The sequence below is a fragment of the Phocoena sinus genome, chromosome 14, assembly GCF_008692025.1.
Source record: "Phocoena sinus isolate mPhoSin1 chromosome 14, mPhoSin1.pri, whole genome shotgun sequence".
In the NCBI taxonomy this organism is placed as follows: Eukaryota; Metazoa; Chordata; class Mammalia; order Artiodactyla; family Phocoenidae; genus Phocoena; species Phocoena sinus.
Window position 1 is genome coordinate 83460963 of NC_045776.1, and position 24834 is coordinate 83485796.

Below are 24834 nucleotides of genomic sequence, written 5' to 3' on the forward strand. Positions count from 1 at the left end.
TGTCTGTTCTTTACATTCTCTCAATTTCCTCTGGAGTCATTGTTTCTGATTTATTCTTGGACTTTCTGTTTCATGCTGGAGGCTTTCTCGAATATCTGTTGAGCTCTGGTTGTTTGTTCAGTTTTTAATTTAATTTAATTTTATTTTATTTGGCTGCATTGGGTCTTAGTTGCAACACGCGGGATCTCCATTGCGGCACACGGGATCTTTCGTTGTGGCGTGTGGGCTCTCTAGTTGTGGTACGCAGGCTCCAGAGCATGCAGGCTCAGTAGTTGCGGCATGTGGGCTCTCTAGTTGTGGCGCACGGGCTGTATAGGGCACAGGCTCAGTAGTTGCGGCGCGTGGGCTTAGTTGCCCCGTGGCATGTGGGATCTTAGTTTCCTGACCAGGGATCAAACCTGCATCGGAGGGTGGATTCTTACCCACTGGACCACCAGGGAAGTCCCTGTTTGTTCAGTTTTTAAATTGACATCACTTAGGTTGTAAACTCAGGACCATCTTAAATAGCTAAATCATTTTGATCGAGCTTAACACTGGAGCAGTGATATAATTATCTAAAGTGTTTTAGTTACATTCTAATGAAAGAGAATGAGATATAGAACTATTAGGACAGGGAAGTACCAGGCCATATACTGATGTCTGGAGAGACGAGCCAGCTGATTAACTGGAACATACATTGTCTGTAATCATTTTCCCCAAACTAGTGGCTGACTGCCCATTTTTATTCTACTAGGTGAGATCAAGTTAGAAATGCCAAGCATCAGTGTAGAGGGAGAGGTGTCTGACCTGGCAGCTGACCCAGAAACCGTGGAAATTTTGGAGCAGTGCGTGATAAACTGGTTGAGTCAGATATCAGTAGCTCTTGAGGACCAGATAAAAAAGACGCCTCAGGTAATGTGTGCAATGCTTTTGAAGATCCCTGATCCAGTTCACGTTTGCCATCCCGAGAACGAGCCAGGAGTCTGCAGATCTGAGCGATCTAGCCTCTTTTCTTACTGTTTTGTGGCCTCCTTAAAAATATCAAAGTAAACATACCCAAGATGTCACTCTTGGCTTTCTGACGTTAGTGTGCTAGTAGATGACTCTGTGCTGTTGATAAAGATAATACTGTGTATGGGTCAGGATGTTTGGGCTAAAAATAAAAAACCAAACCAGCCAGGAAACCCAACTCAGCTGGCTTAAATACGAAAGAGGATTTGTTGGCTCCCATAACTGAAAAGTCTAGAGGCAATTCTGGATTCAGGTGTGGTTTGATCATGAGTCTGGCACTCTAGCTGTGTTGCTCTGTTAATTTCTTGGTTCCAGACTCCTCTCTGAGGGGGCTTCCTCCTCAAGCTGGTTTCCTTCATGGTGGCAACTGGTAATAGTTTCTGACCCCACATCCACATACCACCTTGTCCAGAGGAAGACTGAGTGTCTACCATTCCCGACTGGAGCCCTGAGATTTCACTCTGATTGGATCATCCTAGGTCAAGTGCCCACCCCCGAAGTCCTTGTATGGATTAGCCCCTAACTAGAGCGTTTGGGAAGAGAGGCATGGACGCTGGAGGAGCAACCACAGGTGTGGACTCCCCACTAATGATGATGCTGTTTGTGTGCTCCTGTCATCTCTCAGGGTAATGGTCCTCTGGCCGAAATTGAATTCTGGCGAGAAAGAAATGCCACCCTAAGTGCACTCCATGAACAAACAAAGCTTCCAGTAGTCAGAAAAGTCTTGGATGTGATCAAGGAATCCAATTCTATGCTTGTGGCAAACCTGCAGCCTGTCTTAACTGAACTGTTCAAGTTCCACGTGGAGGCCTCAGACAATGTGCGGTTTCTTTCCACGGTGGAACGTCATTTCAAAGTATGCCGGGTGCACTGCACTTTGGGAAGTCAGCTCTGTACACTAGATTTCACACGGATTTAACTTCCTTTTGTTTGTTCAGCATTTAAAAAATGGTAGTAAAATATATATAACGTGATATTTATTATTCAGCCACTTGTAAGAGTTCAGTAGCATTAAATACATAACTGGGTACCCCTTATCACTATCTATGTGCAGAACTTTTTCACCATCCCCAACATAAACTCAGCATCCCTTTAAACAACTCCGACTTCCGCCAGCCCTTGGTAACCTCTTTTCTAGTTTCTGTCTCTCTGAATTTGCCTGTTCTAGGTATTTCATAGAAATGGAATCGTACCGTCTTTGCCCTTCTGCGTCTGGTTTATTTCACTCAACATAATGTTTTCAAGATTCATCCATGCTGTAGTTATATGTCAGAATCTCATTGCTTTTTAGGGCTCAATAGCGTTCCATTGTATGTATACACCACGTTTTGTTTGTCCATTCTTCTGTGGACGGACATTTGGGTTATTTCCACCTTTTGGCTATGGTGAATAATGCTGCTATGAAGGTGGGTGTACAGATATTTGTTGGAGTCTGTGCTTTCAGTTCGTTTGGGCATATACCATATACCCAAGAGTAGCATTGCTGGGACATCTGGTGATTCCATGTTTAACTGTCTGATAATTCTGTGTTTAACCATCTATGAAGATTCTATGTTTGACTCGTTTCCTCAGTGACCGCACCGTTTTACATTCCCACCAGCAGGCACAAGTGTAATTTCCTTTCTCGGGATCCCCCTCCCCTCTGAGTTACCATGCACAGTACCATACTCCAAGGCCCGGAGTCGTTACTCTTGTCCCAATAATGAGACCAGTGAAAGTCCCGTTTGTGTTGCTGAGGGGTTAATATGTGTGTGGTGAAGCGCTGTAGAGGTACAGGCCCAGGTCCCGAGTATCCCACATCTGCATACGTGACCTCTCTGAGCCTGTTTCTTTCTCTGGAAAACTGGGATCATGAGAGAACCTACCTCAAATGGTTGCTGGAAGGTTCAAATGAACTTATGACTGCAAAGCACTTAGCGCGTCCAGAGTAGCATCGGGGAAGCAACTGTCCAACAACTGTACGAGTGGTCCACAGATAAGGATCTATGTGGTCCTGTATAAGTGGTACAAAAAGTGATCAAATCTGAGGGCTTGAGGTCCGAGTGGAATCTGCCGCGGAGTTGATGTTAGTGGCAACATCATCTCCTTCTCTGAGATTTATTTATCGTCTCTGCAAAATGAGTGGCTTGCAGAGATCAGTGAGAGTCAAGCTTACATCACTCATGCATCATTTTTGTAATTTTTCCATCCCTCTGTGCATCTGAAACTTATTTTTCTGTAAGTTGACTTTTTAAAAATATGTATTTTACTTATTTACTTATTTTGGCTGTGCCAGGTCTTAGCTGTGGCATGAGAACTCTTAGTTGTGGCATGCATGTGGGATCTAGTTGCCCGACCAGGGATCGAACCCGGGCCCCCTGCATTGGGAGCATGGACTCTCACCCACTGGACCACCAGGGAAGTCCCTCTTTAAGTTGACTTTAAATCTGTACGTGTGTGTGTGTGTGTGTGTGTGTGTGTGTGTGTGTGTGTGTGTGTGTAATTTAGCCTCAAACAATCATACCTGTGCAGTCATGGGTTTGATACACCAGTCGTTTCTAATACGCAGTAAAATAAGTATATATATTTATTTATTAAAAAATTTTTTTCTTGTGTCATTTGACTTTTGATATGGTTTGTGATATTTTAAAATTTTTTTAAAAAAATTAATTTATTTTTGGCTGCATTGGGTCTTCTCTGGTTGCGGTGAGTGGGGGCTACTCTTTGCTGCAGTGCACAGGCCTCTGCCTCTCATCACGGTGGCTTCTCTTCTTGCAGAGCATGGGCTCTAGGCGCGCGGGCTTCAGTAGTTGTGGCACGCGGGCTCAGTAGTTGTGGCTCACGGGCTCTAGAGCGCAAGCTCAGTAGTTGTGGCGCACAGGCCCAGTTGCTCCGAGGCATGTGGGATCTTCCCGGACCAGGGATTGAACCTGCATCCCCTGCATTGGCAGGCGGATTCCTAACCACTGCGCCACCACGGTAGTCTCTATATTTTTTAAAAGTTTTGAGTGCTGTCAAAATCATCTCCCTTCCAGCTGGGGGACGCATACCCTGGAAAACACTGGCACCTCTAGGTCACCTCTAGAATGCCAGCTTTGATTCACTCAGTGGCACTCTTGCCACTAAATATAGTATAATTATATATGTATATAATATGTATATACACACCATACTTCGTATACATGTCCGCAAATTGCTTTATTAACTTTTTTTTTTTCTTGCGGTACGCGGGCCTCTCACTGCTGTGGCCTCTTCCGTTGCGGAGCATAGGCTCCGGACTTGCAGGCTCAGCGGCCATGGCTCACGGGCCCAGCCGCTCCGCGGCATGTGGGATCTTCCCGGACCGGGGCACGAACCCGCGTCCCCTGCATCGGCAGGCAGACTCTCAACCACTGCGCCACCAGGGAAGCCCGCTTTATTAACTTTAATTGTAAATCTTATCTTTCCATGTCAGCACCTACAGACCTATTTCCAACTTCTTTTGTTTGTTAAACATTTTTTCCCATAATGAGGACTTTTTTAAAATTAAGAAGAATGTCCTACACGGTTGGTGGGAATGTAAGTTGGTGCAGCCACTGTGGAAAACAGTATGGAGGCTCCTCAGAAAACTAAAAATAGAGCTACCATATGATCCAGCAGTCCCACTCCTGGGCATATATCCAGACAAAACTATAATTCAAAAAGATACATGCACCCCTGTGTTCATAGCAGCACTATTCACAACAGCCAAGACATGGAAACAACCAAAGTGTCCATCGACAGAGGAATGGCTAAAGAAGATGTGGTACATATACACAATGGAGTCCTACTCAGCCATAAAAAGGAATGAAATAACGCCGTTTGCAGCAACATGGATGCAACTAGAGATTATCATACTAAGTGAAGTAAATCAGAAAGAGAAAGACAAATGCCACAATATCACTTATATGTGGAATCTAAAACATGACACAAGTGAACTTATCTATGAAACAGAAACAAAATCAGGGACATAGAGAACAGATTGGTGGTTGCCAAGCGGGAGAGGGTAAGAGTGGGAGTTTGGGATTAGCAGATGCAAACTGTGTATATACAGAATGGATAAACAACAGGGTCCTACTGTACAGCACAGGGAGTGATATTCAATATCCTGTGATAAACCAGAATGGAAAAGAATATGAAAAAGGATGCAAAAAAAGTTTTTTTTTAAGTTGAGAGACCTTAAACAGAAGCCCATTTTTTCCTGAAAGTACTAAAACCCAGAAATACACTTGCGTTTAATTAAAATACCTTTTAAATACAAAAGAAAAGAAAAGAAAGAAAGAAAAAGAAGGGGAATTTCCTGCACACTACTTGCTTTCTTACACTGTTGGCCCCAAGGCGAAGGTGGCTTGCTTTGCTCTCTCTTTTACATGTGCCTCTCCGGTTAGAACATAACGCATGGATCTAGCTTTCACGTTGTCTTGGAAACAATCCCCTCCATGATGAGTGCCCTGAGGATGGTGTGGATCATCTCCCGACACTACAATAAAGACGAGAGGATGATTCCGCTCATGGAGCGCATTGCCTGGGAAATCGCGGAGAGAGTCTGCAAAGTGGTGAATCTCCGGACTTTGTTCAGGTAAGAAGTAAAGGCACTGTGTTTTTCTTAAGATCTTAAACCACTTTATCGAAACATAATTCACACACCATACAAGTCACCTGTTTTAAAAGTACAATTCAATGCTTTTAGTATATTCACAGAGATGTGCATCCATAGCCATCAATGATTTTAGAATATTTTCTTCATCCCAGAAAGAAATCTTGTCCCCTTTAGCCTCACTCCCACCCTCCCCAACCCCCCAGCCCTGGGCAACCACTGATCTACTGTCTGTCTCTGTGGATTCGCCTCTTCTGAACATTCATGCACATGGAATCATACAACACGTGGTCTTTTATGACCGGCCCCTCCCCCTCAGCATCATGTTTTCAGGGTTCATTCATGGTGTAGTTTGCATCGGTGTTTCATTCCTTTTTATGGCCAAATAATACTCCACGGTGTGGATTGCTCAGGGCCGTCTTCCTTGGTTATCCTTGGAGAGACCGAGGCAGATCGTCCAAGGGAACCTTACTCCTGGACCCCGGACCCCCTCAGGTGGAACAGCCTCTGAGGATCAAATGTGGAAGGAGACACAGATCATTTTTTTTTTTTTTTAAGATCATTTTTTTACTTTCTTTTTTGTTTTCTGGCCGGGCTGCTCGACATGCAGGATCTTAGTTCCTCAACCAGTGAACAAACCCGTGCCCCCTACAGTGGAAGCATGGAGTCCTAACCACTGGACCACCAGGGAATTCCCTTTTTTTTTTTTTTTTAACTTTCTTGAAAAACAATCTATATAAGTGAAATAGGTACCAAAATCTCAGCATTATCATTTTACTCCGCTGTTGCTTCCGGCTTAGGACCCAAGTCCACCTGCTCCCCTTCCAGCTCAAACAGAAAGCCTACCAGGCTTTGCACATTGCAGTTTGGGGCAGCTGCATCAAAGGTTAGCCTGGGCCGCGGCTTGGAATCCTGCCTGCAACCCCACCAATCACATCCCTGCCAGTTTCATCAGAACAGCAGCTCACCCGGGAAGGTTTCTGCAGTGAGACCATGACATCAGAGGGGCTCCGCTCCTTGCTTAGAATTGTCCCCTTAGAAGCCTCCTTCCCCTGGGGAGTGGGGAGCGTGGCTCACATCCCCTACGGCTCAGACCCTCCTGCCCATCACAGCATCTCTTTGCTTCCCAGAGAAAACCGAGCGAGTGCGCAACACAAAACCTTGGAGGCCAGAAACACCCTCAACATGTGGAAAAAGGCCTATTTCGACATCCGGGCCAAGATCGAGGCTTCAGGGAGAGAAGCTCGGTGGGAGTTTGATCGGAAACGGCTGTTCGAGAGAACAGATTACATGGCCACCATCTGCCAGGATCTCTACGACGTCCTGCAGGTGGGGTGGGGGGCTTGGTGGTGGCGTTCTCTTCAATGCATGCAAAGGTGGTTAGAGCTGGGATTTGCCCGATGGAAGGCAGTTTGGCTTTTTCACAGTGGGCCTCTCCGTGTCAGGTGGGAGGCAGAGAGGGTCTGGCCAGGAGAAAAGCCTGCAGAGCAGACAGAATGTGCCGGAATGTCCCAGAGCACACCTGACCTTTGCAGCTCTCCCTTGAGTTTTGTGACAGCCCTCTTTCTCCCCCTGCTTTTGGTTTCTTTTCCTTTTCTTTTCTTTTTTGGCTGCACTGCAAGGCTTGCGGGATCTTAGTTCCCCGACAAGGGATTGAATCCGGGGCCACGGCAGTGAAAGCGCCGGGTCCTAACTACCTGGACTGCCAGGGAATTCCCTTGGTTTTCTTTATCTTTTAATTAAAAAAAAATTGAAATATAGTTGATGTACAATGTTGTATAAGTTACAGGCGTACAGTATAGTGATTCACAGTTTTTAAAGGTTATACTCCATTTATAATTATGAAATATTAGCTATATTCCCCATGTTGTACAATATATCCCTGTAGCTTGTTTTTTTATTATCATTTTTTTTGCGGTACGCGGGCCTCTCACTGTTGTGGCCTCTCCCGTTGTGGAGCAGAGGCCCCGGACGCACAGGCTCAGCGGCCATGGCTCACGGGTCCAGCCACTCCGCCGCTTGTGGGAACTTCCCGGACCGGGGCACGAACCCGTGTCCCCTGCATCGGCAGGCGGACTCTCAATCACTGCGCCACCAGGGAAGCCCCTTGTAGCTTATTTTAAACCTAACAGTTTGTACCTCTTACTCCCCACCTCTAGTAACAGCTAGTTTGTTCTCTGTGAGTCTGTTTCTTTTTTGTTATATAGTCACTAGTTTGTTGTATTTTTTAGGTTCCACATGTAAATGATTATCATGTAGTATTTGTCTTTCTCTGTCTGATTTCATTTAGCAGAATACCCTCCAAGTCCATCCATGTGGCTGCAAATGGCAAAATTTCATTCTTTTTTAGGGCTGAGTAGTATTCCATTGTATATATATGTACCACATCTTCTTTTTTTTTTTTTGCGGTACGCGGGCCTCTCACTGTTGTGGCCTCTCCCGTTGTGGAGCACAGGCTCCGGACACGCAGGCTCAGCGGCCATGGCTCACGGGCCCAGCTGCTCCATGGCATGTGGGATCTTCCCGGACCGGGGCACGAACCCGTGTCCCCTGCATCGGCAGGCGGACTCTCAACCGCTGCGCCACCAGGGAAGCCCCCACATCTTTATCCATTCCTCTGTCGATGGACATTTAGGTTGCTTCCATGTCTTGGTTTTCTTTTGACTCTGGCCACGCCTTCTCAGTGTCTTTTGCAAAATCTTCCCCCTCTGTCTTTGCATTAAATGTTGGAATTCCTCAAAGGCGATCAGAGACCTTCTCTCCCCTGAAGCCACGCCATCCCTGCCATGGCCACAGTGACTGCCCGTCTATCTGCCAGTGCTTCCTGTTGATCTGATCCCACTCTCTTTGGAATGAATGTCCGCAAGGCTTAGTGGCTGATGGGTTCAGTTAGCCAGCCCTTGTCTCATGAAGGTCCATCCATTCATTTATTCTCTGAATATTTATCAAGCGCTCACAACGTGCCAGGCACTTGTCCTTGCTGCTAGAGAAATGATGAGCAAAGGCCAGGGCCAGCTCTGTGACCGCAGTGCCCAGTGCAAACAGAAATGTTGACTCCTTATTCAATAAGCAGGAAAAAAATGCTGTTAAAAGTCTTAAAATATAAAACCTTTTCCTTCTGACATGTCTCGCCTTGGCATGGCCTTGTTTGTTGGTTTGTTACGACTGTAGCAAAGTAAAGAAAAGAAAGTAAAAGAAAAGTAAACATTTAAATTATTTGCATGAATTTTACGGTTCTTTATATTGTACAGTGTCAGCTTAGCATGCAAAGAGGAGGGCATTTGTCTGGTGTGTGGAATCACTGAAATGACACAGTTTGTATTTTGCAGCTCTTTCGTTTTTTTAAATAAATTTATTTATTTATTTCTGTTTGGCTGCGTTGTGTCTTTGTTGTGGTGCCCGTGCTTCTCATTGCGGTGGCTTCTCTTGTCGCGGAGCACGAGCTCTTGGCGTGTGGGCTTCAGTAGTTGTGGCACGCAGGCTCTAGAGCGCAGGCTCAGTAGTTGTGGCACACGGGCTTAGTTGCTCCGCGGCATGTGGGATCTTCCCGGACCAGGGCTCGAACCCATTGGCAGGCGGATTCTTAACCACTGCGCCACCAGGGAAGTCCCTGTTTCGCAGCTCTTAAGTGCAGATGTAAATGCTTCACATGACTAACTCGGCTGGTTTCATTTCACTTCTTGATGTGTGCAGTTCCACCAGCGTTCTCTGCTTCAGCTCACTGGTGGGGAAGGAAGGCTGAGAGGAAAAGGAGTTGTGGGTTTTCCTATCTCCATCATTCCTTCTGTGTCGTCATTTTCAGCGTGAATAGCTGGCCAATGCGGTGAAGTACAGGGGTGAGAAGCAATATGGTAGGTAGGGTTCCTTGGGTATGTTTCTTAGCCTTTTTTTTCTGCGTTGGAAGCGAGCTCTGTTTTGAAAGGAGAAGGTGGCGCCTCTGAGCTGTTGGTGTCCTCCTGTACTCACCGTAGCTGCCACACGCTGACCGGTACTGGCTCTGAGTCTCCCTGAACTCTCGTGCATTGTGGCTCCACCGGGATTCTCTGCTCATGGGACCCCACATGCTGCGTGTCAGTGGGGTGTTGTGAACAGCACACACGCAGGTTTCACTTATCGCCTCTGCTCACACATGTGCCCGATTGTCCCCTGAGACTTCATTTACGAAACACAAGTTCAGAGATAAAATGATTGAGAATTTCAAGATGGTAACAGCAGAGCCTTAAACCCAGCACGGGACCTTCTGGAGCCTGGGGCCCTGTGCGCCTGCCCGGGTCCCACACCTATGAAGCCAGCCCCGTCTGTACGTAGTCTATGGCTCATAGAACTTACAGTCCAGTAGAAGAGAAACATGGTAGACAATAATCGCACAGATGCATAGCTACAGCTGAGGTGAGTGCTAGGAAAGAACTAGAGGGGGCTGTGGAAATGTGCACAGGGGCGTGGCCTGTTCCAAAGGGTCGGACTTGATGAAGGCATATTTAATAATGAGTAGTAGGTATCTGACATTTTCACACTGCAGGTGCAAAGGCCCTGAGACAGAAAGGAACGTGGGATTGAAAGAGGCCCGGGGTGGCTGCGAGGCGGCAGGGGGAGAGCAGTATGGTTGGACGTGGAAGCAGTAGGTAGGGGCCTGAGCATGCAGACTTTGTAAGCTGTGTCAGGCCATCTGGAATGGGTCCTTTGTGCAGTGGGCATAGTACCAAAGGGATTAGGCTTTGGTACTCCAAAGGGAGGAGGCTACCTGTGTGACCAGATTCTTGCCCTCAGGTAAACCTAGATATGCAACCCGCTGGTTGTTAGAGCAAAAGCATGAGAAAACCAAGTGGTGACCTCCTCATGTTTTGTTTGATCGGACAGGTCATGGAGGAATTCTACAACATATTTGGTTCAGAGCTAAAAGCAGTGACTGGGGATCCCAAGCGCATCGACAATGTGCTGTGCAGGGTGGACAGCCTGGTCACCCCCATGGAAAGCCTGACCTTTGACCCCTTCAGCATCAAGTGCTCCCAGGACTGGAGCTACGTGATGGACGACTTCAAGATCGAAGTCCTGGCAAGTAACACATCCTTCGATTTGATTTTGGAAGTGGATACCATGTTTTCTCCATGTTAAATCTGTTGGGTTATTTAGTTACGTTTAGGGTTTTTGGTTTTTTTTTTTTTTTAAATCATAAAAAGGGATACCTGCTTTTTGGTGAAAAATGGAAACAATGCAGAAGAGCATAAGGTAAAAACGAAAATTTCTCAGTGTCTTCTGTCCCCACCCCTACTCCCCAGGTGGAATAAGTTTGAAGCGACCTAGACACCCTAGAATGGCTACCAAGGTGGGTTGGGTGTATAACTGGAGAGGATGTAGAGCGGCTGGGCTGAAGAATGGGACTTAACTTAGTAAGCAGTAGGGAGCCATTGAAAGTTGTTCACCAAGGCAGTGATGTCATCAGACTTATACCAAAGAGGGTTTTTCTGGCTGCAGCGTAGGTGGATCTGAGCTAGGGAAGGAGAGAAGGTGGGGAGGTGGTATAAGAGCTTGTGGCCCTAGGTGTGTGTGAGTCAGGGCCGGTCAGAGAGAATACGACCTCCCTGCATACGGCATGGACAGGATGGCCCACCACGCTCACCTTTTCGGCCTGTGTGGAACACCATCAGTAGCATCCCCATTTTATGTTTCAAGTAAGTGTTTTGATAACCCCGGAGCATCTTTCATATTGTAACTGAAAGTGGGATCCCCTGCTCACTGCGCAAAAGCCGATAAAGAGGCAAGGTTGGTGGAAAGGAAAGTTTGCTTTATTTTGGCTGGCGGCAACCAGGAGTGGGGGTGGACTCCTGTCCAAAGGCCAACTCCCCCCGACTGAGGGTCAGTGGGCAAGAGCTTTTATAGATGGAGGAGGGGGCTACATGCAGAAACAGCACAGTCAGCCCTGGCAGGCAGCTTTTTAAATTTTATTTATTTATTTTTATTTTAAAATTTATTTAAAATTGATTTATTTAATTTTATTTTATTTTTGAGTCTTCGTTGCTGCGCGCGGGCTTTCTCTCGTTGTGGTGAGCGGGGGCTACTCTTTGTTGTGGTGCGTGGGCTTCTCATTGCAGTGGCTTCTCTTGTTGTGGAGCACGGGCTCTAGGCGCGGGGGCTTCAGTAGTTGTGGCATGCGGGCTCAGTAGTTGTGGCTCATGGGCTCTAGAGCTCACGCTCTGTCGTTGTGGTGCAGGGGCTTAGCTGCTCCGCGGCATGTGGGATCTTCCCGGACCAGGGCTCAAACCCGTGTCCCTTGCATTGGCAGGCAGATTCCTAAGCATTGCACCATCAGGGAAGCCCTGACACAGTTTTAAATAGCTTTTGGTTACATTAATGGTCAGCATTTACTCATTATGTCTATGCAGATATTTTTCACTGCTGAGCCAAGAAGCCCATCATAACCATGCAACCTTTCTTTTCTTTTTTAATGTTTATTTATTTTTATTTTTAAAATTTTTATTTATTTTATTTTTGACTGTGTTGGGTCTTCGTTGCTGCACGTGGACTTTCCCTAGTTGCGGTGAGCGGGAGCTCCTCTTCATCGTGGTGCTCAGGCTTCTCACTGCAGTGGCTTCTCTTGTTGCGGAGCACAGGCTCAAGTGCATGGGCTTCAGTAGTTGTGGCACACGGGCTTAGTTGCTTCTCAGCATGTGGGATCTTCCCGGACCAGGGATCAAACCCATGTCCCCTGCATTGGCAGGTGGATTCTTAACCACTGCGCCACTAGGGAAGTCCCACCATACAACCTTTCTTGTCCAACCCTTCATTTTTCCTGGAGTTAATCATTGCTTTTATTTGCATTTGCTTGGTTAGTTACATGTACACCGTTAATTTTTCCTACTGCCCTGACATCTTTTTCACACACCTATCAAGAGTGGGTTCCATCTGCTGAGACATAGCAGTGCTCTTATTTTTCCAGAGACCTTTCTTCCAGAGCTTGCTGTCTTTCTGCTCCAGTCTAGATTGTTTGCTCCTCAGACGTGTTGTGAAGCAGTTGCCCTAGGACTTCCTATCTTCTCTCATCTATGTTGGATCCTACTTTTTAGAGTTCACAGCTTCCCCTCTCCTTGTTTGCTCTGTTGTTTTGCTGGAGCACATTTTTTAGTAGCTTCCTGAGAAAGGTTTCATGGGACATGCATTTTCTTTTGAGTCCTGCATGTGTGAATTCTTAAATAGTAGGTATAGAGTTCAAGGTAGAAAATAACTTTTCTTCAGAAATTTGAAGATGTTCTTTATCGGTTTCTAGTTTCCAGTGTTATTAGAAGTCTGATATCACTCTGATTTAATTTTTCTAGAATTAACCTTCCACTCTGCATAGGGTGGGCTGGGGATGGAGATATAGAGTATGTGTACTGAGTGGCCTGGCTGTGTGGGGTGGAGAAGGGATCCTCTGTTTGCCCCTCCCCTTCCTGGTGCCTGGTGCCCTCGAATGCTCAGCCTCCCAGAGGTTTCCATGGGACAAACAGGTGCCCCCCGCCTCCCCCACCCATTGCCAGTGTTAGGTAGTAATTCTCTGCCTTTTGTAAAGTTAGTTACTCTCCTTCCAAAAATTCCTGAACTATCTCCTCTCCCGTTTCTTTGTCTATATGAGTTAATACTTTAAAGATTTCCTTTTCTATCATTTTGAACTAGTGGAGGAGAGAGAGCAGAAAACCAATGCAGCCGGTCTGCCATTTTTTTCTTTTAATATTTACTTATTTAGGTTACGCTGGGTCTTAGTTGTGGCATGGGGGATCTTCACTGCGGCATGCGGACTTCTTAGTTGTGGCATGCATGCTTCTTAGTTGTGGCATGTGAACCCTTAGTTGCGGCATGCAAACTCCTGGCTGTGGCATGCATGCGGAATCCAGTTCCCCGACCAGGGATCGAACCTGGGCCCGCTGCATTGGGAGCACGGAGTCTCACCCACTGGACCACCAGGGAAGTCCCCAGTCTGCCATTTTTAACTAGATCTCAGCTTCCACCAAAGCACAAAGCAAATCCTTCTCAAGGCACTGATTTGGTATTTTGTGAGGTAATTTGTTATTTTTGCGGGGTAATAACAGGGTCATAAGGGTTTTTTTCTGGGCTTTTTTTTGTTTGTTTGCTTGGCAGATTATTGAGAAAGAAGCAAAAAATTTTATTGACGAATCTTTTAAGACACTTCGATCAGCTGAAGCAGCATTTGACATGCTTTTAAAATTTAAGCATATTCGTTCACGGGAGGCCATTAATCGACAAATGATGATGAAATTTAATGACATTCTTGCACAATACTGTAAAGAGGTAACTGAAAAATCTATGGCTGCTGTAGCAGTAAAAATACACTTGGCAAAATGTAAACAGTTGGATCACACTGTTGTCTTTCTCATCTAAATTCAGAGAAACTGTACCTTTCCCAAATAAGCATGTCGTATAACTACTGAAACGAAGTGGGTTTGTTTGTTTAGTGGAGAAATTCAGTAAGAATTTATGAAGTACAATATCGTATGCCTCACATTGTGATGGACCCTGAGTGGGTTAGTCATAGGAATAATCACAGTGACAACAGTGTAGTAGTCATAGCTACCCATGTGTGAAGGTCACGGGTGTGTTCACATACACATTCCTGTTGTAAGGACCCTTGTTATACAATGGACCCACCCAGATAACCCGGGATAATCTCCTTATTTTAAGGTCAGCTGACTGGCCACCTTAACTCTATCTGCTACCTAATTCCTCTTTGTCAGGAATGGATCAGGACCGTTAATGGGGCAGGTATTGTTTTGCCTCTGACACCTAATTACTCACATAAGAGTGTGAAATACTTATTTTAAAATGCAAGCCCAGACCATATGATCCAGCAATCCCATTTTGTGTATATACCCAAAAGAATTGAAAGCAGAGTCTCGAAGAGATATTTGAATATCAATGTTCGTAGCAGCACTATTCACAACGGCAAAAAGCTGGAAATCACCCAAGGGTCCATTGAGAGATGAATGGATAAACAAAATGTGGTCTGTCCCTACAATGGAATATTATACAGCTTTAAAAAGGAAGGAAATTCTGCCATATGCTACACCATGGATGAACCTTGAGGGCTTTGTGTTAATTGAAATAAGCCAATCATAAAAAGACAAATACTCTATGATTCTACTTATATGAGGTACTTAGAGCAAAGTCATAGAGACAGAAAGTAGAAAGGTTGTTCCTAGGGGCTGAGGGAGGGAGAAATGGGGAGTTACTGTGTTTGATGTGTACCCAGAGTTTCAGGTTTACAAGATGAAAGGAGTTGTGGAGATGGATAATGGTGCTGGATGCACAACACATGAATGTAGTTAATTCCACTGAAATGTACACTGAAAAATGGTTAGGATGGTAAATTTTATGTCATGCATATTGTACCACAATTTAAAAAATATTACATGATAGATAATTATAAAACCTCAGTGGCACGTGCGCAGGCCTGGCCACCAATCATGTCTAGAACAGATTTCAGAACTTCCAATAGGTTGGTCAAATGATTGTACACAGTCTGTAAGTATAAGGCAGTTTGGATCATTCCATGTTTTTTTATGTTTTTCGCGGTACGCGGGCCTCTCACTGCTGCGGCCTCTCCCGTTGCGGAGCACAGGCTCTGGACGCGCAGGCTCAGCGGCCATGGCTCACGGGCCCAGCCGCTCCGCGGCATGTGGGATCTTCCCGGACCGGGGCACAAACCCGTGTCCCCTCCATCAGCAGGCGAACTCTCAACCACTGCGCCACCAGGGAAGCCCGGATCATTGCATGTTTTAAACCAAACAAAAAAATTCCTACAGAGTATAGGAAAACGTAGTAAATAATAAGTAGTAAAAACCCTATTCTGTACCTTAGACTGTTTCTTGACGTTCCGTGTTCATTTCTTTAAAGATACAGATCTCAAGTTAAGTCTTCTCTTGGCTCACAGACTGACGCTTATCACTTACGGCACACGTTTGATTGCTTTGCAGATTGACATTGTTCACAAAATCTTTGTTCAGAACCTCGACAACCCACCGCTGTATAAGAATCACCCGCCCGTAGCAGGTGCAATCTACTGGGAACGGTCCCTGTTCTTCCGGATTAAGCACACCATCCTCAGATTTCAAGAAGTAGAGGAGATCTTGAACAGTGATAGAGGAAGAGAAGTATGTTGCTTCTGCTGGAAATGTCCCCTTTTGTATTTCACGGTTCAATTCTAGATGGGCGGCCTCCCTGGGCGCTGATCCTTCAGTCCAGGTGGCTGCCGGCATGGAGTGGGCTACGCAGAGTTGCCTGCATAAAAACAGCTCAATTTCAAATCCATGTCTGCAATTTAGAAGGTCTTTTCTGTGGTCCCTGGGGACCACATCTCCATACCTACCTGTGACATCTTCCAGGTGGCAGTCACATGACTTCCCCCCACCTTGATCTTCAGCCTCTCCAGAGGGTGACCAGCAACTTTCTGATAATACTCTCCCTCCCCCACCCATGCATTTTTGTCTGTTATATCACAGGGGGTGGGAAACCTTTTCTTTAATGGTCCAGAGAGTAAGTATTTTAGGCATTTGAGGGTCGGATGGCCCCTGTTGCAACTACTCAGCTCTGCCTTTGTAGCAAGAAAGTGACCGTCGATAACACGTAAACAGACAGGTGTGACTGTGTTCCAATAAAACATCACTGTGGACGCCGAGATTTGAATTTCGTATGCTTGTTCCACGTCATGAAGCACTGTTGTTCTTTTTGAGTTCCTTCATTCTTAGCTCCTGGGCTGCAGCAAACCCACGGGCTGAAGTTTGTGAGATTTCAAGCCCTACCATGGCAAACCAACCCTCCAACGTTTGTGCAAATCTGCCTGCTTCCTTTTGCAAAATGTGTTAACTGATAATTTTTTTTTAAGAGAGACGAAAAAATGTTATTTTCAATGACAAAATGACCGTTGCCTGACTTCTTTGGTAGGTAAAGCAAAAATATCTGGAAGTGGGTAGGACAATGAAAAACTACGAAGATGAAAAGTATAAGCAGTGGAAAGAGACGACAGAACAGGTCCTGCCGACTCTCATGAGGAAGAGTCTGCTCACTAAGGTGTGTCTTTCTAGATCCGCGTCCTAGATTCCGGGGCGGCCACGTAAGGTGGTGGTGACTACTATTTCCTTGAGATCTGATGTGTTGACTCTCATGAAGTTGCGAGGTATTTCCAAAATCAAAGGCGCAGAAGGGCAGAGGCTGACCCGGGAGAAGAAGAGAGGCAGAAAGAGAATAGATGGAGGAAGCAAAATGTCACCGTCAGGGAACACGCTGGGGTTAGGCAGCCCTCCTGACTCCTTGGGCAAGTGGCTTAACTCTGAGCTCCAGTGACCCAGTTTGTAAAATGAGTTGGATCAGAAACATGCAAAGTATTAGTTGAACTGTATATGAAACAGCTGACAGTTGATCATTTTTAACCTACAGAAAAATGTCACTTCCCATGATTCAGCCGCATCTTTAGCACATGGCAATTGCTCAGTAAATAAACACTAGCTAGGAGGTTCAAGGGAAGACCTGGGCCTGGCGGTTTTCACTCTTCGGTACTAAAAGGAGTGAAGAGGCCAGGTAGGGCCTGTCAGGAACTGGACAGCTTGTGTCCTATTCAAAAGGGGCAGCTGCTACCCAGCTTCAGTCTGTTTGCCGTTTATCATCAGCTTTTCCAGTTTTTCAAGGGAAACCAGATTTCTGGATTTTTACCTTCAGTTGCCCAAATTTCGAACGTGGGCGACTAAATCGAATTCTTTAAAAACTCTGTTCACCAAACAAAATATGAATTCTAGCTAGTTCTGTCCAGCTCCCCAGTCTGTCAGGGCAGCAAGGACCCTCCATTGATCATTTTCAAATTCACGTTTAACTTGGGTTGCGTTGATCTAATTGCTTCTTGGACCGCCCTTCCCACGATGTTTTGTAAAAACACTGTCTCTCCCACAGACTTCTGCTGCTGGTGATGAAGCCCAGAACTCTGACAGGGGGGCTGGTTTTGCAATCAACTTTTCACCTGCTCTCAGGGAGATTATTAATGAAGCAAAGTACCTGGAACAGCTGGGGTTCCCTGTCCCCGAATTAGCAAAGAATGTTGCCCTCCAGGAAGACAAATTTCTTAGGTAAGAAGATTCTTCTCTTAAATCAACAGTAAACATTTTTTGTCTTGGGACCCCTTTGCGCTCTTCAAAATTATTGAAAACATGCCCCCTACCCATGCCAGAGCTTTCATTTTTGTGGGTTTTATAACCGCCAATATTTGCCAATTAGAAATAAAAACTAAGAAATGTTTAAAATATGTGTTTATTCATTCATCTAAAAATAATGATAAATCTATTTCATGTTAACCTAAATAACATTTTCACTTTTTCATTTTTTAAATTAATTTTTACTGGGATATAGTTGATTTACAATGTTGTGTTAGTTTCAGGTGTACAGCAAAGTGAATCAGTTCCACATATACATATATCCACTCTTCTTTAGATTCTTTTCTCATGTAGGTCATTACAGAGTATTGAGTAGAGTTCCCCGTAAGTAACATTTTTAAATAAAAAGTAACCAATATTTTCCAAAAAGAAAGTTAGTGGGAAGAGTGGCATTCTTTAAAATTTTTAGTCTGGTTAATGGTCTTTTGTATCCTATCTGTAAGGTTATTAATCTTTTTATGAGCTCCATAGTATTTTTCTCACGTCAGTGACTTTCCTGTAATGTGCAGGTACACGGATGGGATACAACGTATGTTGGATCATTATCACATGCTCATTGGAACGTTAAATGAGGCAGAGGCTCTTCTCCTTGATGACCATTCCCAGGAATTAGTAAGAGTGTTTAGGGCTGGATATAAGAGGTTAAACTGGAACTCACTAGGTAATATAATTCATCTATCTATTGCCTTTTAGACTTTGGGATATAAAAAATCATTCTTTTAGATTGTCTTAGTTGAATTATAATTTTTCTATGTATGTAGATATGGTTAACAAATACGTTTTCAGCATCAGTAAAGTACACTTTGTGGAACATGGAATCCATCTCAAGGCTTTAGTTAGGGGTGAAGGTGAGTGGACAGGGTGCCGTTTTGACATTCGACTGACCCAGAGCTTTCTCCTCCAAAAATAAAGTGACTTGCTTTTTTCCCTTAAAACTGAAATTTTTTTTTAAAAATAAATTTATTTATTTTTGGCTGTGTTGGGTCTTCGTTGCTGCGCGCGGGCTTTCTCTAGTTGTGGCGAGCGGGGGCTACTCTTTGTTGTGTTGCGCGGGCTTCTCACTGCGGTGGCTTCTCTTGTTGCAGAGCACTGGCTCTAGGTGCGCGGGCTTCAGTAGTTGTGGCACGCGGGCTCAGTAGTTGTGGCTCGCGGGCTGTAGAGCGCAGGCTCAGCTGTTGTGGCGCACGGGCTTAGTTACTCCACGGCATGTGGGATCTTCCCAGGCCAGCGCTTGAACCCGTGTCCCTTGCATTGACAGGCGGATTCTTAACCACTGAGCCACCAGGGAAGCCCTAAAATTGAAATTTTAATTTCGAGATAATTACAAAGTCACACGCAGTTGCAAGAATTAATACACACAGATCCTGGGTACCCTTTGCCTGGTTTTCCCCCAGCAGCAACTTCTGCAAAACTGTAGTGCAAACCACAGCCCAGATTTTTACATCAATATAGTCAAGACACAGAACATTTCTACACCACAGTGATTCCTCATGTTGCCCTTTTAAAGTCACACCCACTTCCCTCCTATCCCCATCCTCTACTGAACCCCTGGCAGCCACTAATCTGTTTTCTGTTTCTATAATTTTGTCATTTTAAGAGTGTTACATAAAATATTATATGACCCTTTTGGTGTTGGCTTTTCTCACCCAGCACAATTCTCTGGAGGTTTTTCCAGGTTCTTGCCTGTTTCAACAGTTTGTTCCTTTTTATCAGTGAATAAAAAACAGTATGGTATCAATGTTTGTTTCACCATTCACCTAGATATCCTAGAGAATATATAGGTTGTTTCCAGGTCTGACTATTATGAATATACATTTGTGCTGTAGAATCACTTGTGTACAGGGTTTTATGTGAACATGAGCCTTCATTTTTCTGGGATAAATGCCCAGGGTTGTATGGTACTTGTGTGTTTAGTCTTTTTTTTTAATTAAAAAAACTGAAGAATAGTTGATGTACAATGTTATATAAGTTATATATACAGTATAGTATACAGTATAGTGATTCACAAGTTTTATATGTTATACTCGATTTATAGTTATTATAAAATATTGGCTGTATTCCCTGTGTTGTAGAATATATCCTTGTAGCTTATTTTATACATAATAGTTGGTACCTCTTAATCCCCTACCTATATTGCCCCTCCCCATTTCCCTATCCCTCTGGTAACTACTAGGTTGTTCTCTATATCTGTGAGTCTGCTTCTTTTTTGTTATATTCATTAGTTGTTTGTTTAGTCTTTTTTTTTTTTAATGTCATAGTGTTGTCCAGAGTGGCTGTACCATTTTACATTCTCACCAGCAATATACATTTCACTGTCTCTAGATCTTGGCCAGCCTTTGGTATTGTCACTATTTTTAAAAATTTAGCCATCTGATAGCTGTGTAATGATAGCTCATTGTGGTTTTGATTTGCATTTTTCTGTAATGGCTAATGATGTGTTTGTTTGCCTTTATGTATCCTCTTTGGTGTAATGTCTTTTTTTTTTGTTCTTTTGCCCATTTTCTAATTGTATCACTTGCTTTTTTACCGTTGATCTTTGAGAGTTCTTTATGTATTGTAGATACTAGTCCTTTATTGGATATGTGGTTTGGAAATACTTTCTCCCACTCTGTAGCTTGTCTTTTCATTCTCCTAATAGCATCTTAGCAAGAGCTATTTTGATGAAGTCCAATTTATCAGTTTTTCCTTTTATGGATCATGATTTTGGTGTCAAGTCTAGGGACTCTTTGCCTAGCCCTAGAACCCCAAATTTTTCTATTTTTTCTAAATATTTTATAATTTTATGTTTTACAGTTAAGACTGTGATCAATCTTGATTTTTTTTTTTTTTTTTTTGTACAAAATGAGAGACTTAAGTTGCGGTTCATTTTTTTTTCCAATTGTTGTAGCATTGTTTGTTGGAAAGGCTAACTTTTTCCATTAAATCACTTTTACACCTTTGTCAAAAACTAGTTGAGCATGTTTGTATGGGTCTATTTCTGGGTTCTCTATTCTGTTCCATTGATCTATGTGTCTGTCCCCCCAATATCACAGGGCCTTGAAGCCTTAATTATTGTGGCTACAGAGTAAGTCTTGAAATTGGGTAGACTGGTAACCACTGATCTTTTTATTGTCTCTATAGTTTGGCCTTTTCCAGAATGTCATATAATTAGAATCATAGAGTGTGCAGCCTTTTCAGATTGGTTTCTTTCACTTAGCAATAAAATTTAAGGTTCCTCCATATAATTGTGCATTTCTTTTTATTACCAAATAATATTCCATTGTGTGGCTGTACTGTAGTTTATCTGTTCACCTGTTGAAGAACATCTTGGTTGCTTCCACATTTTGGCAATTATGAATAAAGCTAAAAATGTTCATGGGCAGGTTTTTGTGTAGTGATTTCTTTTCTTTGTTCTTCTTTTTTTGTTTGTTTTGAAATTACAGATTCAGTTTCCTTAATAGTTATAGGACTATTCAAGTGATTATTTCCTATCGGGTGAGTTGTGTAGCTTGTGCTTTTCAAAGAAGTGGTGCGTTTCATCTAAGTTGTCGGATTTATTGTGCAGAGTTGTTCTTGTTGCTCCCTTATTATCTTTTTAAAGACTGTACATCTTTAGTGATCCCTCCTATTTAATTCTGGATATGGTTAATTTGTGTCTTCTCTTTTTTTTCTTTTCAGTCCTGCTAGAGACTAGTCAGTTTTACTGGAGCTCTTTGTTTCATTGATTTTATCTGTTGTTTTTCTGTGTTTAATTTTACTGATTTCTGCTTATCTTTATTATTTCCTTCTGCTTGCTTTGGATTTATCTTACTCTTCTTTTTCAAGGTTCTTGAGGCGGGAACTTAGATCATTGATTTGAGATCTTTCCTCTTTTCTAATGTATGCATTTGGTGCTATTAATTTCCCTGTCAGCACTGCTTTAGCTGTGTCCCACAGATTCTGATAGTTGTATTTTAATTTTTATTCAATTAAGTATATTTGAAAAATTTCCCTTGAGACTTCCTCCGTGACTCATGGATTATTTAAAAGTGTGTTGTTTAGTTTCGAGGTGTTTGGAGATTTCCCCTGTTATCGTTCTGTCATTGTTTTGTAATTTGAGTCCGCTGTGGTTGGAGAACATACTCAGTGTAATTTCAATTCTTTTAAATATGTTGAAGTTTGTTTTACAGCTCAGGATATAGTCTATCTTGTTTTATGTTCTGTGGCCACTTGAAAAGAATATGTATTCTACTTTGCTGAGTAGAACGTTCTATAAATGTTGATTAACGTTGTTGGTTCATGATGTTGTTGAGTTTTTCTATATCCTTGTTGATATTCTGTCTAGTTGTTTTGTCAATTACTGAGAGAGGAATGTTGACATGTCCAATTATAATCACGGATTTACCTATTTCTTTTTTCAGGTCTATCATTTTTTACTTCACATATTTTACAATTCTGTTGTTTTGATGCATACAAGTTTAGGATTGCTATGTCTTCTTATGAATTAAACCCTTTAATCATTATATAATATTCAACTCTCTCTGATAATTTTCTTTGTTCTAAAGTCTACTTTACCTAATATTAATATATCCATTCTGGTTTTCCTTTGATTAATATTTGCACAGTATATGTTTTTCCATCCTTTACTTTCAACTTGCTGATGGAATTGTATTTGAAATGAGTTTCTTGTAGACAGCATATAGTTGGGTCATGTTTTTAACCTACTCCGTCTTGGTGCATTTAGACCATTTACATTTCATGTAATTATTGATTTGTTAGGGCTTAAGTCTGTCAATCTTTTTGTTTTCTGCTTGTTCTTTTTGTTTCTCTGTTTTTCTTTTACTTGCCTTTCCATGGGCCACTTGAACATTTTCTCTAATTCCATTTTGATTTATCTATAGTGTTCTTATAGCGTTTTTTTAGTGGTTGCTCTAGGTGACATATACATAGCATTACAGTTTACTGGTTTGAGTGAAGTATAGAAATCTATAGAATTTTACCAGTTTGAGTAAAGTATAGAAACCTTAACTCCCCTTACCCTCTCCCACTTATGATATAATTATCTTAAATATTTCTTCTAAATACATTTTGGACCACAACAGACAGTGTTATAATTTTTGCTGCCACCATCAAACCTAAGTTAGGAAGCTCAAGAAGAGAAGGAAAAAACTATTGTATTTTCCTATATTTTTACCTACTGTGCTCGTTCTTCCTCCCTGATGTTCCCAGGGTCTTTCTCTTACTGGGTCCTTTCTGTTTACAAAACTCCCTGTGGCCATCCTTTTTCCTGCGGCCATCCTTACATCCTATGCTGTAGCAGCATAGGTCTGCTGGTGACGTAATCGCCTCGTTTCCCTTCTGAGAATATCTTGATTTCCCCTTTGTTACTGTCAGGTGGAAGTAGAAATCCAGGTTCCCTAGTCAGCCTTCACTGACAGTCGAGGGGAAGCTCCACATAACTGCTGGGAGGGATGGGGGTCCCAGCCCCCCTGCAGTCTCCACTGACACTGTGGGGTGGCAGGGGGCGGCGCTCGTGGCTGGACCTTGGAGGTGAAAGTCCCATCTACCTCCATGGCCTCCTCTGATGCCACCACGGCAGGCATAAGGGGACAGGGGTTTGGGGCACCTCATTATAACATTCTGAGGGTGGAAGTCTAGGCCCCCTCCACCTGGCCCTTCTGGCATGGGTGAGGGCAGGGTCACATTTTTATCTGTGGTGTTTGGCTGGAGCAGAGCAGTTATTGTCTAAAATTTTGTCTTGCTAGGGTGTCCCTTTCCTGGTACTTTGGTCAGAGAAAACAGGATTTTCTTGAGGCCTTTTTTGGGTGCATGTGTGGGGAACTTACGGGTCGCTGGCTCCTTCAGCTCCAGGTCTGGGATATAGATCCCAGGAAAAAGATCCCAGGGCCCTCATCACCACATCATTCCTCGGATCCTGGGGTCCCCGCTGGTTGGCTGTCTCTCCCCCTTTCAGCGTCTCATATTTGTTTTATGGCTAATGTGCAGGGTTCTTAGTTGTATTTAGCAGGAGTAATAAGGAAAAGTACATACTTCTTCTTCCTTTACTTTTAAAAATAAACAAGGCATTTATGTTATTTTTTTTCCTTCTTCCTCTTTCCCTTCCCTTGCGCCAAATCTTCTCCCTGTTTTTCGTTGTCATTTCCTTTTCTCCCCTTTCTCCCTTCTCCTTTGTACAGAGAACATTTGTGTTTGGACTGTGGCTTCCAGCGTGAAACCTCTGGATTAAAAGTCCAGCTTCTACCCATGTGACTCAACTTCTCGGGGGCTCCGTTTCCTCATCTCTAAAATGGGCATAATCTTAGTACCCGATTCATAGGGCTGTTGTAAGAATTCAACCGTGTAATCAATGTCACATGCTTAGGCCATCGCCCAACTGATCATAAGTGCTTAACTCGGGTTTACTATTCACATTCTTGCTGTTTACTTTTCTAAGCAACAGGCCAGAGGGTTGCCTAACTGCAGGCAGGGTTGCATGTAGTGGAGGGTTTGTGTTGCCATGGCAATGAGAAGGCAAGAGGGTTGTACCTCCTTTTTCTCCCCACCGCGCTTCAGATACGATGATGCTAAAAAGCAAACAGAAGAAATGTATCGCTTGGTTGATCCTGAGCGCTGGCTCCTTGTTCCAGTCCCCAGGGACCACGTGGATCTTTGTCACCTCAAAGACCCAAGGGGATGGAAGGAGCACGATCCTTCTTGTGAAGGGACGTTGGCGGGAGGGATATGGAAAGGAAGAGTTGAAAGCCAGCTATCTTTCTTTTGTTCTTTGTCTTTTTCTCCGAAGGTATTGCTGAGTACATAACTCGGTGCAAACAGGCCGTTGGGAAATTTGAGTCCCTCATCCACCAGATTCATAAGAATGCAGATGACATTTCTTCCAGACTTACCTTAATAGAATCCATAGATCTCTTTAAGTATCCAGCACCTAAAAGTGAGGAAGAACTCCCAGGTAGATCTGACTTCTTGTTTCTTTGATTATGGAAGGAATGGAAAAACCTCTTGGGTATGGTTGTGTACACACACACACACACACACACACACACACACACGAGTTTATTCCACAAATGGAATAAAAACAGGCCTCATGAT

At 43.6% G+C, this 24834-nt stretch overlaps 1 protein-coding gene across 1 annotated transcript in view; it reads left to right on the forward strand.

The window, feature by feature from the left end:
* The window catches only part of DNAH10 (dynein axonemal heavy chain 10), a 149161-nt gene that overhangs the window by 18036 nt on the left and 106291 nt on the right, over window positions 1-24834 (forward strand). The window contains 11 exon segments of the mRNA XM_032603032.1: window positions 734-891; window positions 1616-1846; window positions 5376-5566; window positions 6715-6913; window positions 10442-10636; window positions 13694-13864; window positions 15547-15723; window positions 16514-16639; window positions 17513-17685; window positions 18279-18430; window positions 24530-24694. Of these exon segments, the coding sequence (XP_032458923.1) occupies window positions 734-891; window positions 1616-1846; window positions 5376-5566; window positions 6715-6913; window positions 10442-10636; window positions 13694-13864; window positions 15547-15723; window positions 16514-16639; window positions 17513-17685; window positions 18279-18430; window positions 24530-24694 (1938 nt within the window).